The sequence below is a fragment of the Callospermophilus lateralis genome, chromosome 5 (genome assembly GCF_048772815.1).
Source record: "Callospermophilus lateralis isolate mCalLat2 chromosome 5, mCalLat2.hap1, whole genome shotgun sequence".
In the NCBI taxonomy this organism is placed as follows: Eukaryota; Metazoa; Chordata; class Mammalia; order Rodentia; family Sciuridae; genus Callospermophilus; species Callospermophilus lateralis.
Window position 1 is genome coordinate 25,736,180 of NC_135309.1, and position 19,917 is coordinate 25,756,096.

The window sequence follows — 19,917 nt, forward strand, 5'->3', positions numbered from 1 at the left end:
GAGTGACAGTCCTATCTCTCCTTTCAGACTGAAACTGTCATGAGAGCAAAGACTAGCTTTTATTCTCTTTTGAGACAGTGGGATCACAAAGGAGATCAAGGTGATTGAAGATAGTTGTTGAATGAATGAAAGAACAAATGAGTGAGTGAGGCACTATACATGTGTCAGTGGCTGCTGGGTTTCAGGCGGCATTTGATGGGGTGACAGCTGCAGGTAACACTATAGGAGAGGGCAGTCCCTAGGTTTCAGCACTGTTCTTTGGTCGCTGGCGGATTTGGATGCCTCTCTTGAAGACGCAGTCTGAATGAGGCCATCAGCAGGGCCAATGCGGTTTGTCTTTGCTAATCCCAATGAGGTTTTCTTCCTCAGAGGATTGTGCATTGAGGAGAGAATAGGAACTCGAGACCTGCAGAGTTTCAAGGTTGTGTCTGGCCCAGGACAGACAGTAGCCTGGAGAGGGGCAGGGACTTAGAGGTCAAACCAGGACCAGAGGCTTGGCCTCACACTCCTACCTTTGCCAAGGGACAAGGGAGAGAGCACTGATTTGGAAACACCAGCGTGGTTCAGCAGCAAAGGCCCAGATGAAATTCTTCAGATGTCTTTCCTCCTCATCAGAACTGTCCCCTACCTCCACTAAGTTAGAGGGAAGACCCCCTGCATGTGTTCCTATAGCACTCTGTGTAATAGCTGTTTCTACACTCATGGCAGGAAACTACATGTGCATTCATTTGAAAATATTTATTGAGCACCTACTATGTGCCAGGGGACTGCTTTAAGTGCTGAGAATAGAACTGAGCAGAACAGGCAGAAATCCCTACCCTCAGGGAACGCACATTTCCAGCATGTGTCGGGAGATAGACCACACTTGAAAATACCTTCAAAAGGGTATGCTAGGTGGTGCTTAGTTCTATGGAGAAAAGGAAAGTGGAGAGGGCGGTAGGGAGTGCAGGGTGGCATCAGTAATGGGGAAGTCAAGCCAGGTGATCTCTGAGAAGGTGACACTTGAGGAGAGAGGTGAAAGATGTGAGGGAGAAAGGGGCTCTAGGCAGATGCAACAGCAAGCCTAAAGGCCCCGAGGGGGGAGCCAGGCTATCCCCCATTTGAAGAAAAGCAAACAGGCCAGTGTGTGTGGTGAGATCAGAGAGGGACTGGGAATCAATTGCACCTGTGTCCCCTTCCACCCACACTTTAGTGAACTAACTCGTGGTGGTGGTGGTGGTGGTGGGCCTCAGACTCCAGCCAAACCAGCTGGAAGTAAGTGCCCACTGGGAAGCCAGACAAAAAGTGTCAAATTCCTGGCTTTTAAATTTCAAAGGGTAGGTCCACATATTGGATGGGAAACTGGGAAGATGCAAATTCTTCCAAATCCAACCCACATATGGGGCAAGTCCCCTTCCAAGAGCCCAGAGCACTCCACCATCCTCTCCCATCCTCCCCAAAGGGAGGTGGAGCTTGATGGTCTGGACAAGGGAAGGGTGGCAGACCACCCTAGTCCTTGTCCCACTTGAATAGGATCGCTCGACCTTCTTACCTCTCAGTGAGAGTGGGTTCCCGGAGGGCTGGGTCTGGTCTCCGTTGAAGTTGTATTTGCAGGGCTAACAGGGGTCCAGATTCATGGCCTTTGTGTGTTCTCTCTGGATGGGACCACTGTATGTTGCTGGAAGGCAGTTGTGGCATAACAGAAATTGGGACCAAGGGGATCTAGCAAACTATTGTCCACAGACCCATGGGAGGGCCCTGCGTGCAGCTTTACTGTATGATCGTCCAAAACCCAGAATCCAATCTGACCTGAAGGGGAAGGAAGGAAACAGAAATCCCAAATCCCATCTTGTCACCCGGTTCACAAAGTACTTACTCAAAGGCGCACAGGAGAAATGATCTTTAATGTCTGACTTTGTTTCCAACCCCATCAAAGTGCCATCATTCAGTGAAGAACAAGGAGGGGCTTAAGAGGTACGAAGTCACGAGACAAACAGCACCCCGGCTGGCTGTCTCCGGGGCGCACACCCGCTCTGCCCGCGAGGGCGGCCCCCAACACACGCACACATGCAGACCACACGTACACCGCACAGACACACGCACGTGTACCCACAGTTAAATACATGAAGAGAGAGACTCGTTTATATATATACAGAGAGAAGAGAGAGAGGGAGAGAGACGTAAATCCCGGCCGGCGTCGGGTCCCCCAGGCTCTCAGCATGCTCGGCCCAGCTCGTGGCGCTGTACCTGGCACCCATGCCCCTGCCAGAAAAGCAGCTGCCCCTCTCCCGCCCCCCTCCCCCGCTCCCTCGGGCCCTGTCCCCCGGCGCTGACACTCCCCTCCCGCCCTCCCCCCACGGTGGCTCCTCCCCGGGAAAGGAAGCTGTGCGGGGGCCTAGAACTGCCCGGGCGCCAGGGGCATGTTGCTCTTGAAGCCCGGCTGCCCGTTGGCCACGTCGGCCTCGGCCTCGCAGCCCCCGATGGCGTCCCCGTCGGTCCCGGGGCTCTCGGGCTCCGCCAGCAGCTTGAAGGTGAAGAGCGGACCCGAGTCTTGGCGGCCGCGGCGGCCGGGCGGCTCGGGCAGGCTCAGGAGGGCGCCGGGCGCCTTCCACTCGGGGAAGGCGTACAGCTCGACGGCCGGTGGCGCGCCGCGGCCCAGGTAGCCCGGGCTCGGCGACGCCGAGGGTAGGGTCCGCTGGCTGCCGCTCAGGCAGCTGCCGCTGTCGTCCAGCGAGTCCTTGCGCGACTGCGAGCGCTCCAGCGAGCCGCCGCGCGTCCACGGCCGGTAGGTGTAGGCGCAGCCGCCCAGGCGGCGACGGCGACGGCGGCGACGGCGGCCGCGGCACTGGCACCCGAGGATGCGCACGAAGGCGCGCTTGAACTCCTTGCTGGAGCACGGGTAGATGATGGGGTTGAGGCAGCTGTTGAAGTAGCCCAGCCAGAACACCACCTTGAACACGGCGTCGGGGGGCTTCAGGGTGGAGAACAGGGAGCCTGCAGCGGGAAGGGGTGGGGAGGGCGCGGGCAGAAACAGACAGCAGCTGGTGAGTATTCAGCTCTCTCCTCCTACCTCCCCCTAAGCAGTGCCAGCCCGCGCGCCTTTCCTGATCCCCGCAGTTTCCCCAAGCCACTGTCTGCCTGGAAGGACAGCTTTTCCTTTCAAAATCAAAGAATCCCATGTTCCCTCATAGGGACAACCTCAGTCATTTCCCTTCTGTCCTGAAACCTTTCCCAAAACAGCTTCTGAGCTCCGTTATATGTAGATTTACACATAGGGTGTCTATGTATCCTATATTTACATATAGGATGGCAGTACCCCACTCTACCCACGTGACAACAATCCCCATTATTGCACATGTCTTTGGGGGACAGGCTCTGTGGCAGGCACTCTACCTATAAATATATGCTGATTTGTTTCCATGGCAGATAGGACATGTGCAAAAGACCTAAACCCAAAAGGCAGACTTTTAAAGGTAAAAAATAAAGGCAACCTAAAGGACTATCTTTTTGATCTTGGGGGTGAAGAAAAATGACTTAGCACTTCAAAAGGATAAACCACCAGGCAAGAATGGGAAGACGTTATTTATAATATCCCAAAGAGTTAAGGGATTGATATTTAGAAGACAAGGAACTTCTTATATAAACAAGAAATAGTATTCCCAGGAGAAACATGGGCAAAGAAAATGAACAGGCAATTTATGTAATAGGAAGCTCAAAGGCTAATGATCATATGACAAGATGCACAAAATATTAGGCAGTCAAATAAATTACAATGAAAACCACAAAGAGATGTAACATATCTGTTAGGCTGGCACACATTAGGAAACTAGATAGGCAGAAGTGCAGGGACATGGGTAGCTTTCTGCATGGCCGAGGCTCAGACATTTTGGAGAAGACCTTGGCACCACTTGGTCCAATTAAGTGTATACGTTGTTGCTGGAGTCTCTGGCTGGGCACAAATCACGAGCCTCCACACAGCTTGCTCCCAGCACGTTGTGACCCAGCTCTTCTGCTCTAGGCTACAGATCTCAATGTATTTTCACAAAGTCTATAAGGGGACGTGTATAAGAATGCTCAAGGTGGTGTAGTTTGTGGTGACAGGGAGTTGGAGAAAACCTGGGTGTCCCTCCATGGGAAAGACAGAATGAGGTAGATGCACTCATGGAGATTATCTACTACTTAGAGACCCAGGATGACATGTCCACACAGTGATATAGAAGGATCTTAAGTACATCATTCCTTATGAAAAAAAAAAGGAGGAAATAGAATGAGATTTATGACATAATATCACTTAAGTAATTCACCACACAACCATAAGCATTTTGTAGAAATACTCTCAAATTAAAATGACATGTTAAACACAGAATATTTGCCCAAGGGTAAAGGCAGATGGACTTGGGAATGGAGAATGGGAATAAAAGGAAATAAATCATTAAAATAAGAGAGAGAGTCTGCCATAGACTGATGAGGATGAGATGTTATGAATCCTGAAACATGATTAACTCATTCCTCTGAATTTGAGATCCAAAAACATTTTATGACAATATCAAATTAAAAACCATTTCCATTTTAAGTATAAGGCAAACAAGACTTGGAGAGGGTAAGTGGCTTGCCCCAGGTCACACAGAATGTTTGCAATATAGCTAAGATTTAAACTATTTGAATACAAAATATGTTTTTGAAATAAAAAGATGCTATCAGTAATACCTTTTTTGGAAAAGATGGGAAAATGCAAAAAAGCCAAAAGGAAGAAAAATATTTTTAAAAAGCAAGCATAACCCTGCAATGCAGAAAAATCACATTTTGGCACATATACTTTCAGATTTTTTTCTGTTGTATATATACATTTGCATATTAAAAATGGGATTACACTTTACAGAATATTTTGTATCTTTAAGCCACATCTGAACCCTGTCACCCAGCCTGTGGTGTAAAAACTTTTATTTTCCTCTGTCAGACTGTGAGTTTCCCAAGGACCTGATCTGTGGGGTCATCTTTGAATTTATTTATTGAATGAAGATTGAGCATGCCTAGATATTTGAATGGGGGGTGGTTAGCACTTGTCAAGACCAACCATTTTGCATATGGAGACAATGAAGATCTGAGAGTAGCTGAAAATTCCACAGGTGGTGGCACGAAAGAATTCCTATTTTTGATTTTGGGTTATGCTTGCATTTCCCCCTTGGAGCACTTCACCTTCTTGATTGTATGAGGTTTGTCTATTTTACAGGGAACTCAAGTCTTCTCTGCTTAGCAACCCAGTGGTGGTAGCTGGTGGGAGATGACTGGGCTTCTGGTGCAGGACCGAGGTAGTCAGGGATTTAATCTGGGAACAGGGGTCACTCATACCTGGAATATAAATGCTAACTCCCAAGTTCTGGCCTCATTTCTCACCTCAGAGAGGAGATATGAGAGATGGCTACGTGCTGTGGTGAGGCAGATGGCAATGGCACCTCATGGTCTGATTTGTGACAAGGGCCAGGTCATTAGGTTTGCGTCCTACCACTGAAGAGAGTCCTTTGAATTAAGGCACCACACAGAAGGCCCCACCCGAGATGCTGCTATGGCGTGTGAACACCTAGAATCCCACAATGGAGTGGGCTGTCTTTGTCCATGGTGATGGGCTTATTTGCATCACTGCATCTGAAGGGCCTGAGAAACTGGTCTTGACAAAGTGGGAAGCAGGAGAGATGGAGGTAAGGTTAGGGAGCCTTGTGCATTACCCCAGGAGGGTAAATGTTGATGAGCCTGTGTACAGGTGGCATGTCCCTTTGTGTGGGGACATATAGGATGGCAGCTGAGAGTGAAAAGACAGTTGTGGCCAAAGGTGGGGAGGACCCAGAGCAGGGAAGCCATGTTTACTGAGAGCAAATAACTTTCCTTGGTGCCAACTCTGTTGAAGATGGTGGTGAAACAGGGAATAAATGAAATAGTGGGGACGCATCCCGAGGGGTCAACTCTTACGAAGAATGTATAAATAGCAGTAATGCTAATAGCCGCCATTCACATTGCATGTGTGCTCTACAGGAAATGTGCTAAACTTTTTGCACCGTTAGCCCGTTTAATAATCTTAGGAGTGGGAAGTCAGTCTTGAGGAAGGTGCTATTGGGTCCCATTTTTTGACACCAGGACCCCAGCATATGATGGTGGTAGCTATTTAAATTTTTATACACTCATCCATTTTTTTTCATTCATTAATTCTTTCCAGAATTACTGAGCTCCTGACAAGTGCCAGGCACTGACAAGGTGTGGATATACAGAGCTGAGTTTGGGATGTGGCATGTGCCCTGCGGTAGCTAACGGGCCATTGCAACAGAGTACACGTGGCCTTAGGATATGGGCATAAATGTCATTGTGTCCCCCTGGGCAGCATGGCATATCTTTTCAGATTCTTCTTTACCTTCTTTATTACTGGAGGCACCTTGCCACGAGCAAAGGCAGGTTGGATCTTTGCCTTTATTTCTTATCAAGTATCCTTCCAGGACCATAGCCCTGAAAAGTATTGAGCCTAAGTAAGGGAGTGCAGATGACCTTTCTCATGAGCATTTACAGCACATTTCAGGTTTGGGCACCTTGAGCTGTTTACCCCTCTTAGAAGAAAGTCATTTTTTTTGGATCCTCAATTTAGGCAGTGTGGGAAAGTGGTTGGAGCACAGGGTTTTGGTTGACATGAGCCTACTTGTTATTGGATGTTCTCTTTAGGAATTTGCTGTTTGGTTTTAGAAATGTTAATTAGTTAATTAGCTTTCTCAACCTCAAGTTTCTTATGTGCAAAATGGGGAACATATCTGTTTTATAAAATGCTTATGAATACATGAAAATATCCATGTAAAATACTTTTTTTGATACCGGGGATTGAACTCAGGGGTACTTAACCATTGAGCCACATTCCCCAGCCCTATTTTGTATTTCATTTAGAGACAGGATCTCACTTAGTTGCTTAGCGCCTCACAGTTGCTGAGGTTGGCTTTGAAGTCGTGATTCTCCTGTCTCAGTCTTCCAAGCCATTGGGATTATAGGCATGTGCCACTGCGCCTGGCCATGTAAAATACTTTGACACATGGCCTGACAACTTGAAAATAATAATAAATGGTGACCACTTTGAAGTATGTAGTTTTCTATCTACATGTTCAGGAGATTGGTTCTAGGACCTCCTGTAGATATCAAAATCTGCAGATGCTCAAATTCCTCATATGAAATGGCATAATACTTGCATATAAACTATATACATCCTTCTTTATACTTTGAATAATCTCTAGATTATTTATAATACCTCAAAGGATGCCAACACTATTTAAATAGCAGTGTACTCTCTTTCTCTCTCTCTTTTTCTTTTCTTTCCTCCCTGCCATCCTTCCTTCCTTCCTTCCTTTCAGTGATTGAACCCAGGGGTTTTTAACAACTGAGCCACATCTCCAGCTCTTTCTATATTTTATTTTGAGACAAGATCTCACTTAGTTGCTAAGGCTGGTGTAGAACTTGCCATCCTCCTGCTTCAGTCTCCCGAGTCACTGGGATTACAGGTCTGCCACCATGCCTGCCTATACTGTAGTCTTTAGAGAATAATGATAAGTGAAAAAAAAATCTGGACTTGTGCAATACAGATGCAATTTTCCCCCTGAATCAATCCAGGGTTAGCTGAATTCTTGGATTCAGATCCTTCAGATACAGAGGCTGCACTGTGCTTCACAGCTAGCTCAGTCAACTTCCACAGGAACTCTGTCCCATCAGCCCCATCCACATCAGACGGAGTTCTTTCTTCTGCACCCCATATAAAATGTACAAGCAGATCACCCTGTTCTCTTGTTTGCTTGTTGCTATGTTAAGCCATTCCCGGGCTGGCTGAGTCCTTGTTCAACACCCAGGTTGTAAATTCCTTCTGGTCAGGAGACATATTTTCATTTATTTTCTTTTCCCCTCCAGATCTGTATATTTTTATTACAAAAATGATACATGCTGTGTTAAAAAATTACATGTTTCAAAAAAAATCTATATTGAGTGAAAATTCTTTCTCCATTCAAGCACCAGGGACCAGAGTTAACAGCTTTGTTTTTATTCTTTCTAGATTAAAAAAAAAAATGGAGTCATATTTGCAATACCTTTCCCTAAATTGCTTTCTTTGCTTAGAGTGTTTGTATTTTCCCAGGTCAGGATATATATTATGCTATTTCACCCCCCCGCCTTGTCCCTGCAATACTGTGTATTTAGTAGTTTATTTAACACCTTCTCCAATGCTAGTCAAATAGGTGATTGATTTCCAATTTTTGACTGTTACAAACTGCAGCAATAGAAAGCCTTAAGCAATTCACATTCTGCATGTTTGAACATTTCTGTAGAGTAAATTCCCCCATGAGGAATTACTGGGTCAGCCCCACATTTATACACTGACAGCTAACTAAATTGCCTTCCGAACTGGTAGTACCAATTCATCCTCATGCTGAGCAGCCTGACATTCTCCCCACCTCCCCATCTCCCCAGTTTCCTTTAGCCTTTTTTTAACCCTGGAATGTCGGTGGGTGAACAAGGGCTTGCCTTCTTGTCTCATTTGCATTCAATTATTTTCTTCTCCCGCAGACCCCCAGCATGGCACCTCCTGACCCTGAACAAGCCCTCAGTGACTTCTGACAAGGAGTCTCCTTTCTTGTTGGAATGGCACTCTTTGGGATGGAATCTTGGCTCTCTCACCATGTGACTGGCAATTTTCATATTCTCCTTAATCCTCAGGTTCTCTTCAGAAAAATGGGGCTTATAATATTAGTGACCTCCTGGAGTTGTTTCCCCCTCCCTCTTTCAAGTCTCGGTTTGCTAAGCACCCATCCCTCCACCACCTGGACTAATTATTTTTTGAATTAAAACAATTTTTTTTAGTTGTCAGTAGATCTTTATTTTATTTATTTATATGTGGTGCTGAGAATCGAACCCTCCTGAAGTTGTTTCAAAGCATGTCAAGTCCTTTGCGGGCACCCTGAACACTACTAGGTGTCTGCCACCCAATCAACTCCACATCCACAGTAACTCACCACATAATAATGATGCAACCTCTGTATCACTAACTGGGCTGGAAATTTCACTTTAGAAAACCTGTGTTTGGTAACTTGCTTTCCTGTTCTGGACCTCAGATTTCCTCCTTCAATTTCCTTCTTTAATTTAGTGGTTTGAATGGGGGTCCTTTCCAGTCTTGAAATTCAGAGTCTGCATGAACCAGCGGCGCCCAGAGCCCTTCCTATTCCTGCCAGGATACTCCTGTTTCCCCAGACCCACCGCAGAGGGGCAGTGTGAGTCAGGGACTGGATGACCAGGCCACCAGCATTTCCCCCTCCCTCTTCCCTCTCCCCCCAGCAACTCACTAGCTACTAGGATTAGAGGACTTGTTTGCTGCACCAGCCTCTCCTGGTGGGATCCAAAAGCTGAAGTTAATTAGGAAAGGTGCTAAGCCTCTTTGGCATGAAAGAGTGACAGGGATCTCTTTCCCTGGGAGCCCAAACAGACTTTTTACTGGGCATGAAGCTGCCAGGAGAGGGGAGTCAATACAACAGGAATTATAGGTTCCTGGAAGGCTGGCTCTCGTGCTGGAAGTCAGGCTGTGCTGGGTTCTTTGATAATGTCACCAGCTTGCTCGGCATGTCCCTGAACCTGGTTCCACTTTTCTCGCTCATGACATAATGCTGATGATTGACCTGCCAGGCTGGGCGAGCCTCCTTCTTTTACTGGGGCTTGGTGAAGGTGAATGACTCGCACAGTCACTCCATGGTACACAGCAGAGTCACTAGGACATGTTCAGTGGCCACTCATCTCATCAACCAATGTTTATGGATCGAGGCGGCGGGTTTAGTGTTCAGATGCCACAGGTCGGTAGATCTGGGTTCAGGTTCTAGCCCTGGCATTTCCTGCAGTGTGACCTTGGAGATGAACCTGGTGATAGCTCTCCTCTGGGTGGATGAGGTGAGTGTAGGCTTGGCAAAGGCCTGGCACACTGAAAACACTCAGTAAATGGATCTGCTAGGACTGCTTCAAATGTGCTGCTTCAGGACTGCCCACCGGCTGTTGATGCCAGAGTGGCTGCCGCAGAGGGGAGGAAGGCAGAGAAGAGGACCATGAGGTTTTCTGTGCTCACCAGGCATTGGGGCTCTTGCTCAGGGCTCTTTCCCACACAGATCCAGAGCCTGCTAAACATTCATGCAGTTTTCTAGCAGGAGGGCCCATAGGGTCATTATGGTCTTAAAGAGTCAGTAACCATTATGGTCTTAAAGTAACTCCCCTGGGAGGGCTATGACTCACCTACCTCAAGTCTAGGTTTGCTAAGCATCTATCACTCTGCCACCTGGACTTCCTTTTTTTTTAATTAAAAGATTTTTTTTTTTTTTTTTTTTTTTTTAGTTGTCGGTGGACTTTTATTTTATTTATTTATATGTGGTGCTCAGAATCGAACCTAGTGCCTCACACATGCTAGGCAAGTGCTCTGCCACTGAGCCATGACCCCAGCCCTGGACTACCTTTTATTTATGTTTTTCTTTTCTTCTTTATTTTTTAAAATACTTTTGATTGGTACCTTACAGTTGTGCATAATGGTGGGATTTGTGGTCAGGAATTTGTACATGCACACCACATAACGATGTAATTTCCCTGGTGCATTCGCGCTTTTCTCTAAACCAATTCACTTTTGGTATCTACACTAAATTCTTTTGAAGGAGACTTTCGATCACTGTTTTAAAACCTGCATCATTTGTCACAAATGAAAAGTCATGGTTGAGAAAAATAAGATGAAAACAAAATCAATTTCAGTACTTTCTGAATTGCTCCAGGAGGAATTGAGAGGAGTTGAAGACATTTTGGGCCCTAGAGCGGGAAGTTTTCCTCTTTGTGGATTCTAAAGGACGGAAACAGACGTGAGCAGATAATCACTTTCTCACTGGAGAGCCAACAGCACATAGTAGGTGCAAAATAAATATCTGCTCATGACTGAATGATGGAAGATGGGACTCAGAGTTTCTTGTACCATCTCTCTAGCTGTCATTTCAAACTATCTTGGACACCATCCAGATCCATCGTGAACTTGACCTGCAGGTGAGGTGCATCCCTGGTAAACCATACGCTGGTCGTGGTCCCAAGGCCCCACTCTGGCAGCCCCTGCCTGGCAACCTCTAATTTAGGCTTATTAAGCAGACCTAAAGAGAAGACACTTCTGGAAGGGCTTAGAGAGGGTGAAAGCTCTCTACCTACGTGAGGCCTTTGCATTATTTTACCCTATTTATGATGGGTGGGGGGAGTAGGAGATGGAGTTTGGGGAGAAGGGACTTTTGAGTGGCTAAGGGTGATTTAGAAGGATTATGAAGTGTGAGATTCAAAGGCTAATGCTGGGCAGCACCTGCACAGGGAGAAGCAGTTATTGGCAGGACATGGTTCTAGCAGGTCACCCTTAAGGGGCCATCTCACAAATCTGAACAGTAAACAGTGAGCAGTGAAGGTCACAACCCTGTTGAACCTCCGCTCTTTAGAAATATGGGGGCGTGTTTGTAGAATAGTAGGTCCCATTTATCAAATGCTTCCTCTGTGCCTGGCCCTGGGCTAAATGCTCAGCTTTTGTTGGCCTTCCTTTGACCCCTTCAGCAGGCCGTGATCCTGGGACAGTTCCATGTGACTGTGCCCTGCTCAGCTCTACGGTTGCCATCCACACCAACCTCCCCATGCTCCCACCTCCATGCTTGGGCCTGGACACCATGATTATTACACCCAGGAGAACAGAAACTCAGGTTACTGAGTCACAAAGCTAGTGGGTGACACAGAATTAGAATTTGAATCTCAGCAGCATCTAACAAAGGCTTTTAATCACCCTCAGTACAGTTCACAGGCAAACAACGTATATGTTTTTGGATAGAAATGTCTGGAAGGATATATGCTGGAACATCAGCACTGATTAACCTTAATTGGGAGAATTATGGATGGATTTTCCTTTTCTGTGCTTTTTGGTGTTTTCCAAAATTGTCTCTGTAAACACAAACTACTTCTGTCATTGGGAAAATCCAGTGAATATTATTGAAAAGTTAAAAAAAAAAAACACAACCAACCAAAAGATGCTGTGGTTAACATCTTGTTAGGTGTCAGCCACCTTTCTTTGCCCTATTTAATTTTTTTAAATTAATTTTTTAATTTATATATGACAGTGGAATGCATTACAATTCATTTTACACATATAGAGCACATTGTTTCATACCTCTGGTTATATACAAAGTATATTCACACCACTTTGTGTCTTTATACATGCATTTTGGATATTAATGTCCATCACATTCCACCATCATTTCTAACCCTATGCCCCCTCCCTTCCCCTCCCACCCTGCCCTTTCGTTTAATCCCCATGGCTCTATGAGGAAGAAGGGATTTACCCTACCTTATAAATCAAGAGATGAACTCAGATGGACAGCAGCATGTGACCAAGGGCCCCACAGGTAAGAGAAAGAATGCTTTGAAATGAAACTTCTTATTGTTAAGCCCAGCAGACTTCCCTATTGGTTCCCAATGTGTGCCCTCTTCCCCTTTCTGCAGGAAGTAAGTGAGCTGATCTTTCTATTTTTTGCATATTCCATTATTTACATATGCATCCACAGGCCTTCACTGAGTATGGGTTCAAAGAGTGAGCCAATGAACAGGTGTGGAGACTGCAGCGAGGCCTGGGGACCTGCAGCATCATTTATCTGGTCCAAGGAATGTCAATGTTGGGCCCAGTGGTTTCTAAGATCCCTCCAGGTGCTGACATTCTGTGAATCCAGGATTATCAATTTTGATTTGACTTATTTCACAAGTTAGTGTCAGACCAGCCCATGCCCTCAGGGGAGCTGTGGGTGGTGAAACCATTCTGATCAACTTGTAAATGGAGTGGAACTCTTTTTCCAAAGTGGTTCTTACTAGGAGCATTTGGTTACACCTTCGGCCAAGCCATGAATCTTGAGCTGACAGAATTCGGCCCCATAAAAACTAGAAAATTTTTAAAGAGTTTCTAATTCTTTCAGCACTGGCTTTGTGAGAGGAAGTTCCTTTGGATTTGGAAATTCCCTTCAAGGGTTTTCCATTTTCATTTACCATTTAACCCTGGAACATAAACTTAACCAACAAATATAGTATCTTTGGGGCCAAGAGACCCATGTTGAGTTTTAAAGTAAATGCTGAAAACAATGATAATCACCAAAGGCACCATTTACAATAACTGGTTCCTAAACCAGTCATTAGGTAGTGTTTATAAACATTCTCTAAAACAACCCTTCTAGCAGTCTTGCTATTATGAATTTCATTTTAAGATGAGGAAACTGAGGCTTAAGAGGTCAATGAGATCACGTGCTCAGAAAAGAGTAGGCTAGGATTAAAGTCCAACCCTGAAGCCCAGGTTTCCTAATCATAAGAAAAAGATGCTTCCATTCATTTCAATAAATTCTAGGCAATTTCTCCCTGAACTGGGAACAATTTCTCTCTCTGCTGACTTGTCCAAGTGCTTTTTCTGAACCTAAAATGTGGCATTTACCATTTCCTACCTTGAATTATAGTTGCTGGGGTTTATGTCTCATCTTCTCTGATTAGACAGTGAACATCGAGGAAAGAGAGGTTCTTTTCTCTGCTCAGGGCCTAGCACAGTGCCTGACCCAAGACAAGCACTCAGCCAACAGGTATTGTATGAATAAGAATAGTAATAAAAATAGTAAAATGGATATTAGCCCCGGGCTAATATGAAGGTTGAGGTTCTCAGATAAGCAGCACCTACGTGCTGATGCAGACTGTCTGAGCCAGTGCATCTTTTTAAAAACAACTGGAGGTGAGAAGTATTGCCTTAGCCCACATTGCAACTTTATTTTTTAAAAATTGTTTTCCTGAATATCTTGGGATCCAGTGACCAGCAAAGACTGGGCTGAGAGCCACCTCCCCATGGGATGGACTCCCTTGCCCCCAGTCCTCCAGCAGCTCTTATAGTTAGTAGGATAAAGTTCAAACTGCTTAGGCTGGAATTTAAGACCCGTTCAACTTGGCTGCAATTAACGGACTCTTGTGACACATGCTCACTCTTCTGGCCCCTTTCGCTTGATTCATGCGGTCCGCTGGTCAGAGCGGATGCCCTTTCCCTGTCCCTCCTCCTGTCCTCCTCTCCCTCCGTTCTGGGCCCCCGCTGGAATCCTGCTTCTCATAACCACTTTCCTCTGGAGTGTGACAGCAGAAGGACGGAATGAACGTGCTGAGAAGGCCTGCCACAGCGTGGGTGACACCTGAGCTCCCTGATTTCATCCTCACAGTGGGCAGGAAGCCGGGTTGGATTCTGTAATTCTCCATTTACAAATGTAGAAGTCTAGGTGCTGCCTGTTGGGCCCTCACCCAACATCACACAGCGACGAAGGGGTCAAATTAGAATTCAAACCTAGATCTGCCTGGCTCCAAGCTGGGCAGCTCCCTTAATACGCAGGAATTTTCCCTCAACTCTTAGTGCATTTCTGGGGTAGCGGAAGAATCACTTTGTTTACTTATGTCTTTTGTGGTTGTGTCTTTATATATTTTTTATTTGGCCATCAAACCTCAAATGTGCATCTAGAAGCCAGGAACTCTGTGTCTCTCTGCCCCTCTGGTTCTTTTAAGCTGGCAATACTGGTCAACCCATTAAGTTCCAAGTTTTCAATTCTGTGACCATAACTTGCAAATTACTGTAAATGATGCCTTTATTGCTCAATTTAAGTTTTGATAGGTGTTCCACATCTGGGATAATGGAACAAAAGGTGCTAGCCAGATAAATTTAACTCCATACATTACACAGGCCCACAGAATGCCATCCATATGTACCCAAGAACCACTCAGTCCCCTGAGTAAGAACCTTGGCTACTGTCCCCACAGAGTTCTATCATAATAGCTACCGAACTTTATTTATTTAAGGGAGTATCATTTTCCTTGCTTGTACACTCATGGAAGCCAAGTCAGTCTTTCTTATTTTGTTTTTCCTAGCACCCAACACAGAGTCTGACTTTTGCAAATGTGTAAAAATATTTGCTGAGCCTGTAACTCCTCTTCACAGGTGCCTAGCTCAGCAGCAGGTTCATGGAAGATGCAGACTCAATGGTTGTTGATTGGTTTCCCTGCTTGTATTTTGCTTTCTTTCTCTTCTTTACTTATCCAAATGGTAACCACATGCCACCATCCAGCTCAGTTCTGATCTCTTTGGAAAATTTCCCCGACTGCTCTAAGCCTCTTGTTTTATAATTTACCACCAGCATCCATAGTACATGGGTTAATATAGAATTTCATTGTTAGAGGATGTGCCTCTTTTCTCTTTAGACAGTGTGAATGCTCCTTATAGACAGATCTGGGTTTTATACTTCCAGCATAGGGCTGGGCATACAGTCAGTGACCATTGATTACCCGCTGATTAATAGATGGGCCCATTCCAACTTCCTGTGGGGGAGCTACCTCCTGGCAGAGGCCCATAGCAGGGAGCAGATGGGATAGAATGGTTTCTGCAGCACCCATGGGGCCATCTTTGGTGCCAAATGAAGGTTCCATATTTTGATCTCATGGGAAATAGCAATTTCCCCATAAAATGCTTTTAGAAACTGAACATTGGTGAGACTTATGGGAAGGAAGCCATAAAATTTTATAAGGAGCATAAAAAGAAGACGTGCATAAATGGAGAGGCATAGTTTGCTTCTGTAAAGGAAGTCTGTATCCAGGATAACTTCAGTTCTCTCCTCATTCCCCTGGAAGTTCAAAATGATCTTGAAACCCCAACAAGAAGGGAGAGAAGATAAATGATCCAGAATCAAACATATAGAAATATGGAATATAGCAGAATAGACATGAGAAAAATATCCAGGTAAATGGAAATGAAGAGGAGTAGTGGGGAAGATGTGGGGGAAATGGGTAATTTCACCCTTTCCATAAAATCATAGTAATTAAAAATACTTTGGGCAGAAAGTGGAGGAAAAGACAGAACTATCAATAAAATTTTATAGTTTAGAAAGAGACTGAAATAACCACAAGAACTTTATATGCCATTTCAATGCTTGTGGGAAAAAAATAGGTTATTCTATAAATGATGTTGAGGCAACAGGATAGCCATTTATAAAGAAATACGGCTGGATCTTTACTTTATTTCTTACACAAAAATAAACTTGGACTGACCCAAGATTTTAAATATAGAAAAACCATTAAACTATCAGAAGAGGGTATAGGAATATATTTTTATAATTTTGAAATAGGAAAGACCTTTTAAGGTATAAATTTGTCTGGGACTTTTTTTTTTTTTTTAATAAGGCTTCAGACTTCAAAAACAATGTTAAAAGAAGAATTGAAAGAAGTATTTGTATCCCAAAAAACAAAAAAAGCTCTCTTTGCAATCAGTGAGAGAAAAACAACTCTATAAAACTAAATGAATCACATGGATAAGCAAATAACAAGGTAAGTACAGTTCATAATGAATTAATGCAAAAAATAAAATTCCTTTACAAAGTAAATAATGCAAATAAGAAGCAGCTACATATTTTAGATCTATTAGTGTAGAAGATACTTTAAAAAGTGCTAGGCTCAATTGGCAAGGGTAGGGGAAAAACCAACATTTTCATACATTCTCAGTGGGGGTAAAAATTGGGGATAGGAAATCTGCATTATCTGATAAAATTATCTCTTTTTTTTTCATTATCTGCTAAAATTTAACTGAGTATTTTAAAAAATTCAGTACTAGGGATCAAACCTAGGGCCTTGCACATGCCAGGCAAGCATTCTAAAACTGAGCTGCATCCCCAGCCTTTGATCATGGATTTTGATCTAAGTTCAATATTCAGGAATTTACCCTCCAGAAGTACTCCCCAGAGGGAGCCAAGGTGAAAGTATAAGGAAATGCAGCAGACAGTTCCCCCAAACTGGGAAATAACCTAAATTTCCAACAATAGGGGATTGTAAAGGAAATCATGTAGCAGTCACATAAAAAAAACCACACATCTACTAAAACGGTAAACTAAGATGTAATGTTGTACATAACAGAAACTTCAGGGAGTTATGTCTAATATAATCTAATTTTTTATATAAAAAACTATGTGTGTGTGTATATGTATGTATTCACAGAAAAAAAATCTGGGTGAATATGTACAAAATCATAATTGGGGCTACCTCTAAAAGATGGATTATGTTAAGATTTTCACTTTGTATTTAGAATTTTTTTTTTTTTTTTTTTGCAATAAACAACAATTGAAAATATAGGAAGAAGAGGAATGATGCAGGGCTGGAATCTGGCATTTAGGCCTGGTCTTGGCCTCCCTCTAGGCCCCAGTGTATGTACACAAAAGGGGGCTTGCATTGCTATCAGGGCCTCCTCCCTCCTGCTCTCACCCTGTGGCGGTGGAATAGAGTTGGGGGAGAAGGTTCAAGTACACTTCCAGACAGCTCCTTTGAGCCCAGAACACATAGGCCACACTGTGCTGGATCCTTGCTTCCAAAGGGGCAGGTGAACCTGCCAGTGGGCTGAGGGGCCCAGGAGACTGGGATGAAAGGTTCCATGAGAGAACAGGGACAATGACTGGCCTTGGGGAGCCAGATGGTAAGACGGTGCGCTTGGGCCACTGGGACCATCAGCCTCCACACTTGCCTTTCATCCCTTCTCCCAGCAGCTGCTTGCTGCTTTCATGATGTCCTCTTTCTGACTCATCTCTTTGTTCTGGCCTTGGCTGGTGGAGATCAAAACTTTTCCTGTATCCAAATTGGTCTGCCAAGAGTAGGTTGGCCTGGGACCCCTGTATGGCTCTGCATCTCCTTTCTACCTGCCTGGCCCTCTCTTTCCTGACAGATACCCTTAGGGGACCATGCTGTCCTTCTCATATGCAGCCCTCAGTTCTTCTGAACCACAGTGAGTGAGGCCAGTCCACCATCTCCACGGTGTGGGGCTCGTCTCTAGAGCTTTCTCTTGCCTTGCTCTAACCCAAGAGCCAAGTACGTTGCCTGTCCTCATGACTGTCGTCTAATAAGCAGATTAATTTTTGCTGCCGAATGGGTGTTGTGGTACAAATTCTAGCAAAATGGGTTTTCCATCCTGCCCCTCAGTCTAGATCTACAGGCGTGTCATGAAATGACTCTGGGTACCAAGTTACAGTTAAGGAAGCTGTGGGGTGCTATTGCACAGCATGATGATGCACTGTGCATTTCAAAAAGCTAGAAGAAAGGATTTTGAAGATTTTTCACCATAAAGAAATGATAGATGTGTGAGGAGATAGATGTGTTCACCCTGATTTCAACATTACACAATATATACACGTACTAAAACATCACATGGTATCTTATTAACGTGCAATTTTTATGCTTTTGTGACTCAGTTAAAAAACAAAGTTGAATTTTAAAAAAACAAAATGACCCTGAAATTCTTGCCCTCTCTCAGAGCTTGAAGGCTGTGTACAGCTGGGAAACTTTCCAGATAGAGACACCTGGAAAATATTTCATTGCTCATCTCACAGGTGTCCTATAGGACACAGAGCTGAGGCGGGCTTGCTGTGGCCGCAGAATGTTTTCCGAGAATTCCAATGAAAGAAGGTCTGAATACGTTCAGTATTTTTGCTTGTGCTGTTTACATGTGTCACCCGGATATCAGGCCTTTGCACCCCTTGCAAATTAGGCGATGTGATCTCCTGTGTTCCTTTTCCATAACCTGGAAGTTTGAAGCCCTCCCGGGGAGGGACTAGATTTCTGGAGTGGATGAGGGTATCCCACTTCAATCTGGCCCCTCCTGCTTCTGGGACTCCATTCCCCTTGATGATCTCTCTGCTCACATCATGGCAAGGTAATGATTCCATAGAGAAAAATCACACACACCATGGCAAAGGTGTGCGTCCCCCTAAAATCCACACGTTGAGCCCTCAACTCCCAATGCAGTAATATGAAGAGGCGAGGCCCTTTGGGGGTATTTGGGTCATGACAGTGGAGCCCTCAAGAATGAGAGAGAGTAGTGGCCTTTTAAAAGGGACCCCGGAGTGATCTCTAAACTCTCTTTCCTCCGCGTGGGTTTGCAACCAGAAGTCAGTATCATGCAGTCAGGAGGAGGCCCTCACCAGAATCCAACCATACTGGCATCCTGACCTTGAACTTCCACCCTCCAGGACTGTGAAGGAAAAGTGTCTGTTGTTCATAGACAGCTGGTCTACAGGGCTTTGCTACAGCACCTGAGCCAAGACACCAGACACATGGGAGAAACACTTGATGTTGGGCTTTCTGACCCTGGCCTTGTCTTCGTCCACCTCTGCTCCTCTTCACCTTTCTCCCAGATTGCTCCAGGAGACCCAAAGTTTTGTTTCTGTTTTAAATTCTCTTAGATTCCTCTTTTAAGAGCATCTCTGCTCTCATTTCTGGCGGCTTGGGCACAGGCCTCGCAGAGGAGGAGGTGATGGTGGGAGGTGGGTTTCTTCTTCTTCTAGCTCTACCTCTAAATAGGACATTTTCCAGATGTCACTTCCTTTTCTCCAAGAAAATCTAGATTTTTTCGGAAAATATGATTTTATCTGCCTTCTTTCATGTAAGCAAAGTTCTCCATTCTCAATCTGACATGGGCTTTTGGATTGTCACTCTCAGCGGGAAGTCGCCCAGCTTTGCTCCACTTTGCGGTAAGCCTTTATTGAGTGTCTCCTAGATGTCGGCAGCTGGGTTGAGCATCCAGTCACGGAGATTAACATTGATTTGAGGAGCAAGGAGATTTCACTGATTATCTGATACAGTCCTTTTAAGCTTATGAGGTTGGTGCAATTATTATGTCCAGTATATATATGAAAAAAAAAAAAAAAAGGTAGCTAAGAGCGATTAAGTAAGCTGCTCAAGATTATACAGTGGCAGAGATGAGATTCAATTCCAGGCCTGATCCAGAGCTGCTCTGGGTCTGCTACCCCAGTCTGACTCCCACAGACTGGAGGCTTGTATGTCTAGAGGAGCGATAAATGTGGAGGT

The 19,917-nt window shown here is 44.8% G+C and overlaps 1 protein-coding gene across 1 annotated transcript in view; it reads right to left on the reverse strand.

Annotated features, from left to right (window-relative positions):
* Window positions 1-2,374: 2,374 nt before the first annotated feature.
* Window positions 2,375-19,917, reverse strand: part of Adra1b (adrenoceptor alpha 1B) — a 47,532-nt gene continuing 29,989 nt past the window's right edge. The window contains exon 2 of the mRNA XM_076855714.2: window positions 2,375-2,973. Coding sequence (XP_076711829.1) covers window positions 2,375-2,973 — 599 coding nt within the window. The remainder of the gene's footprint in view (window positions 2,974-19,917) is intronic.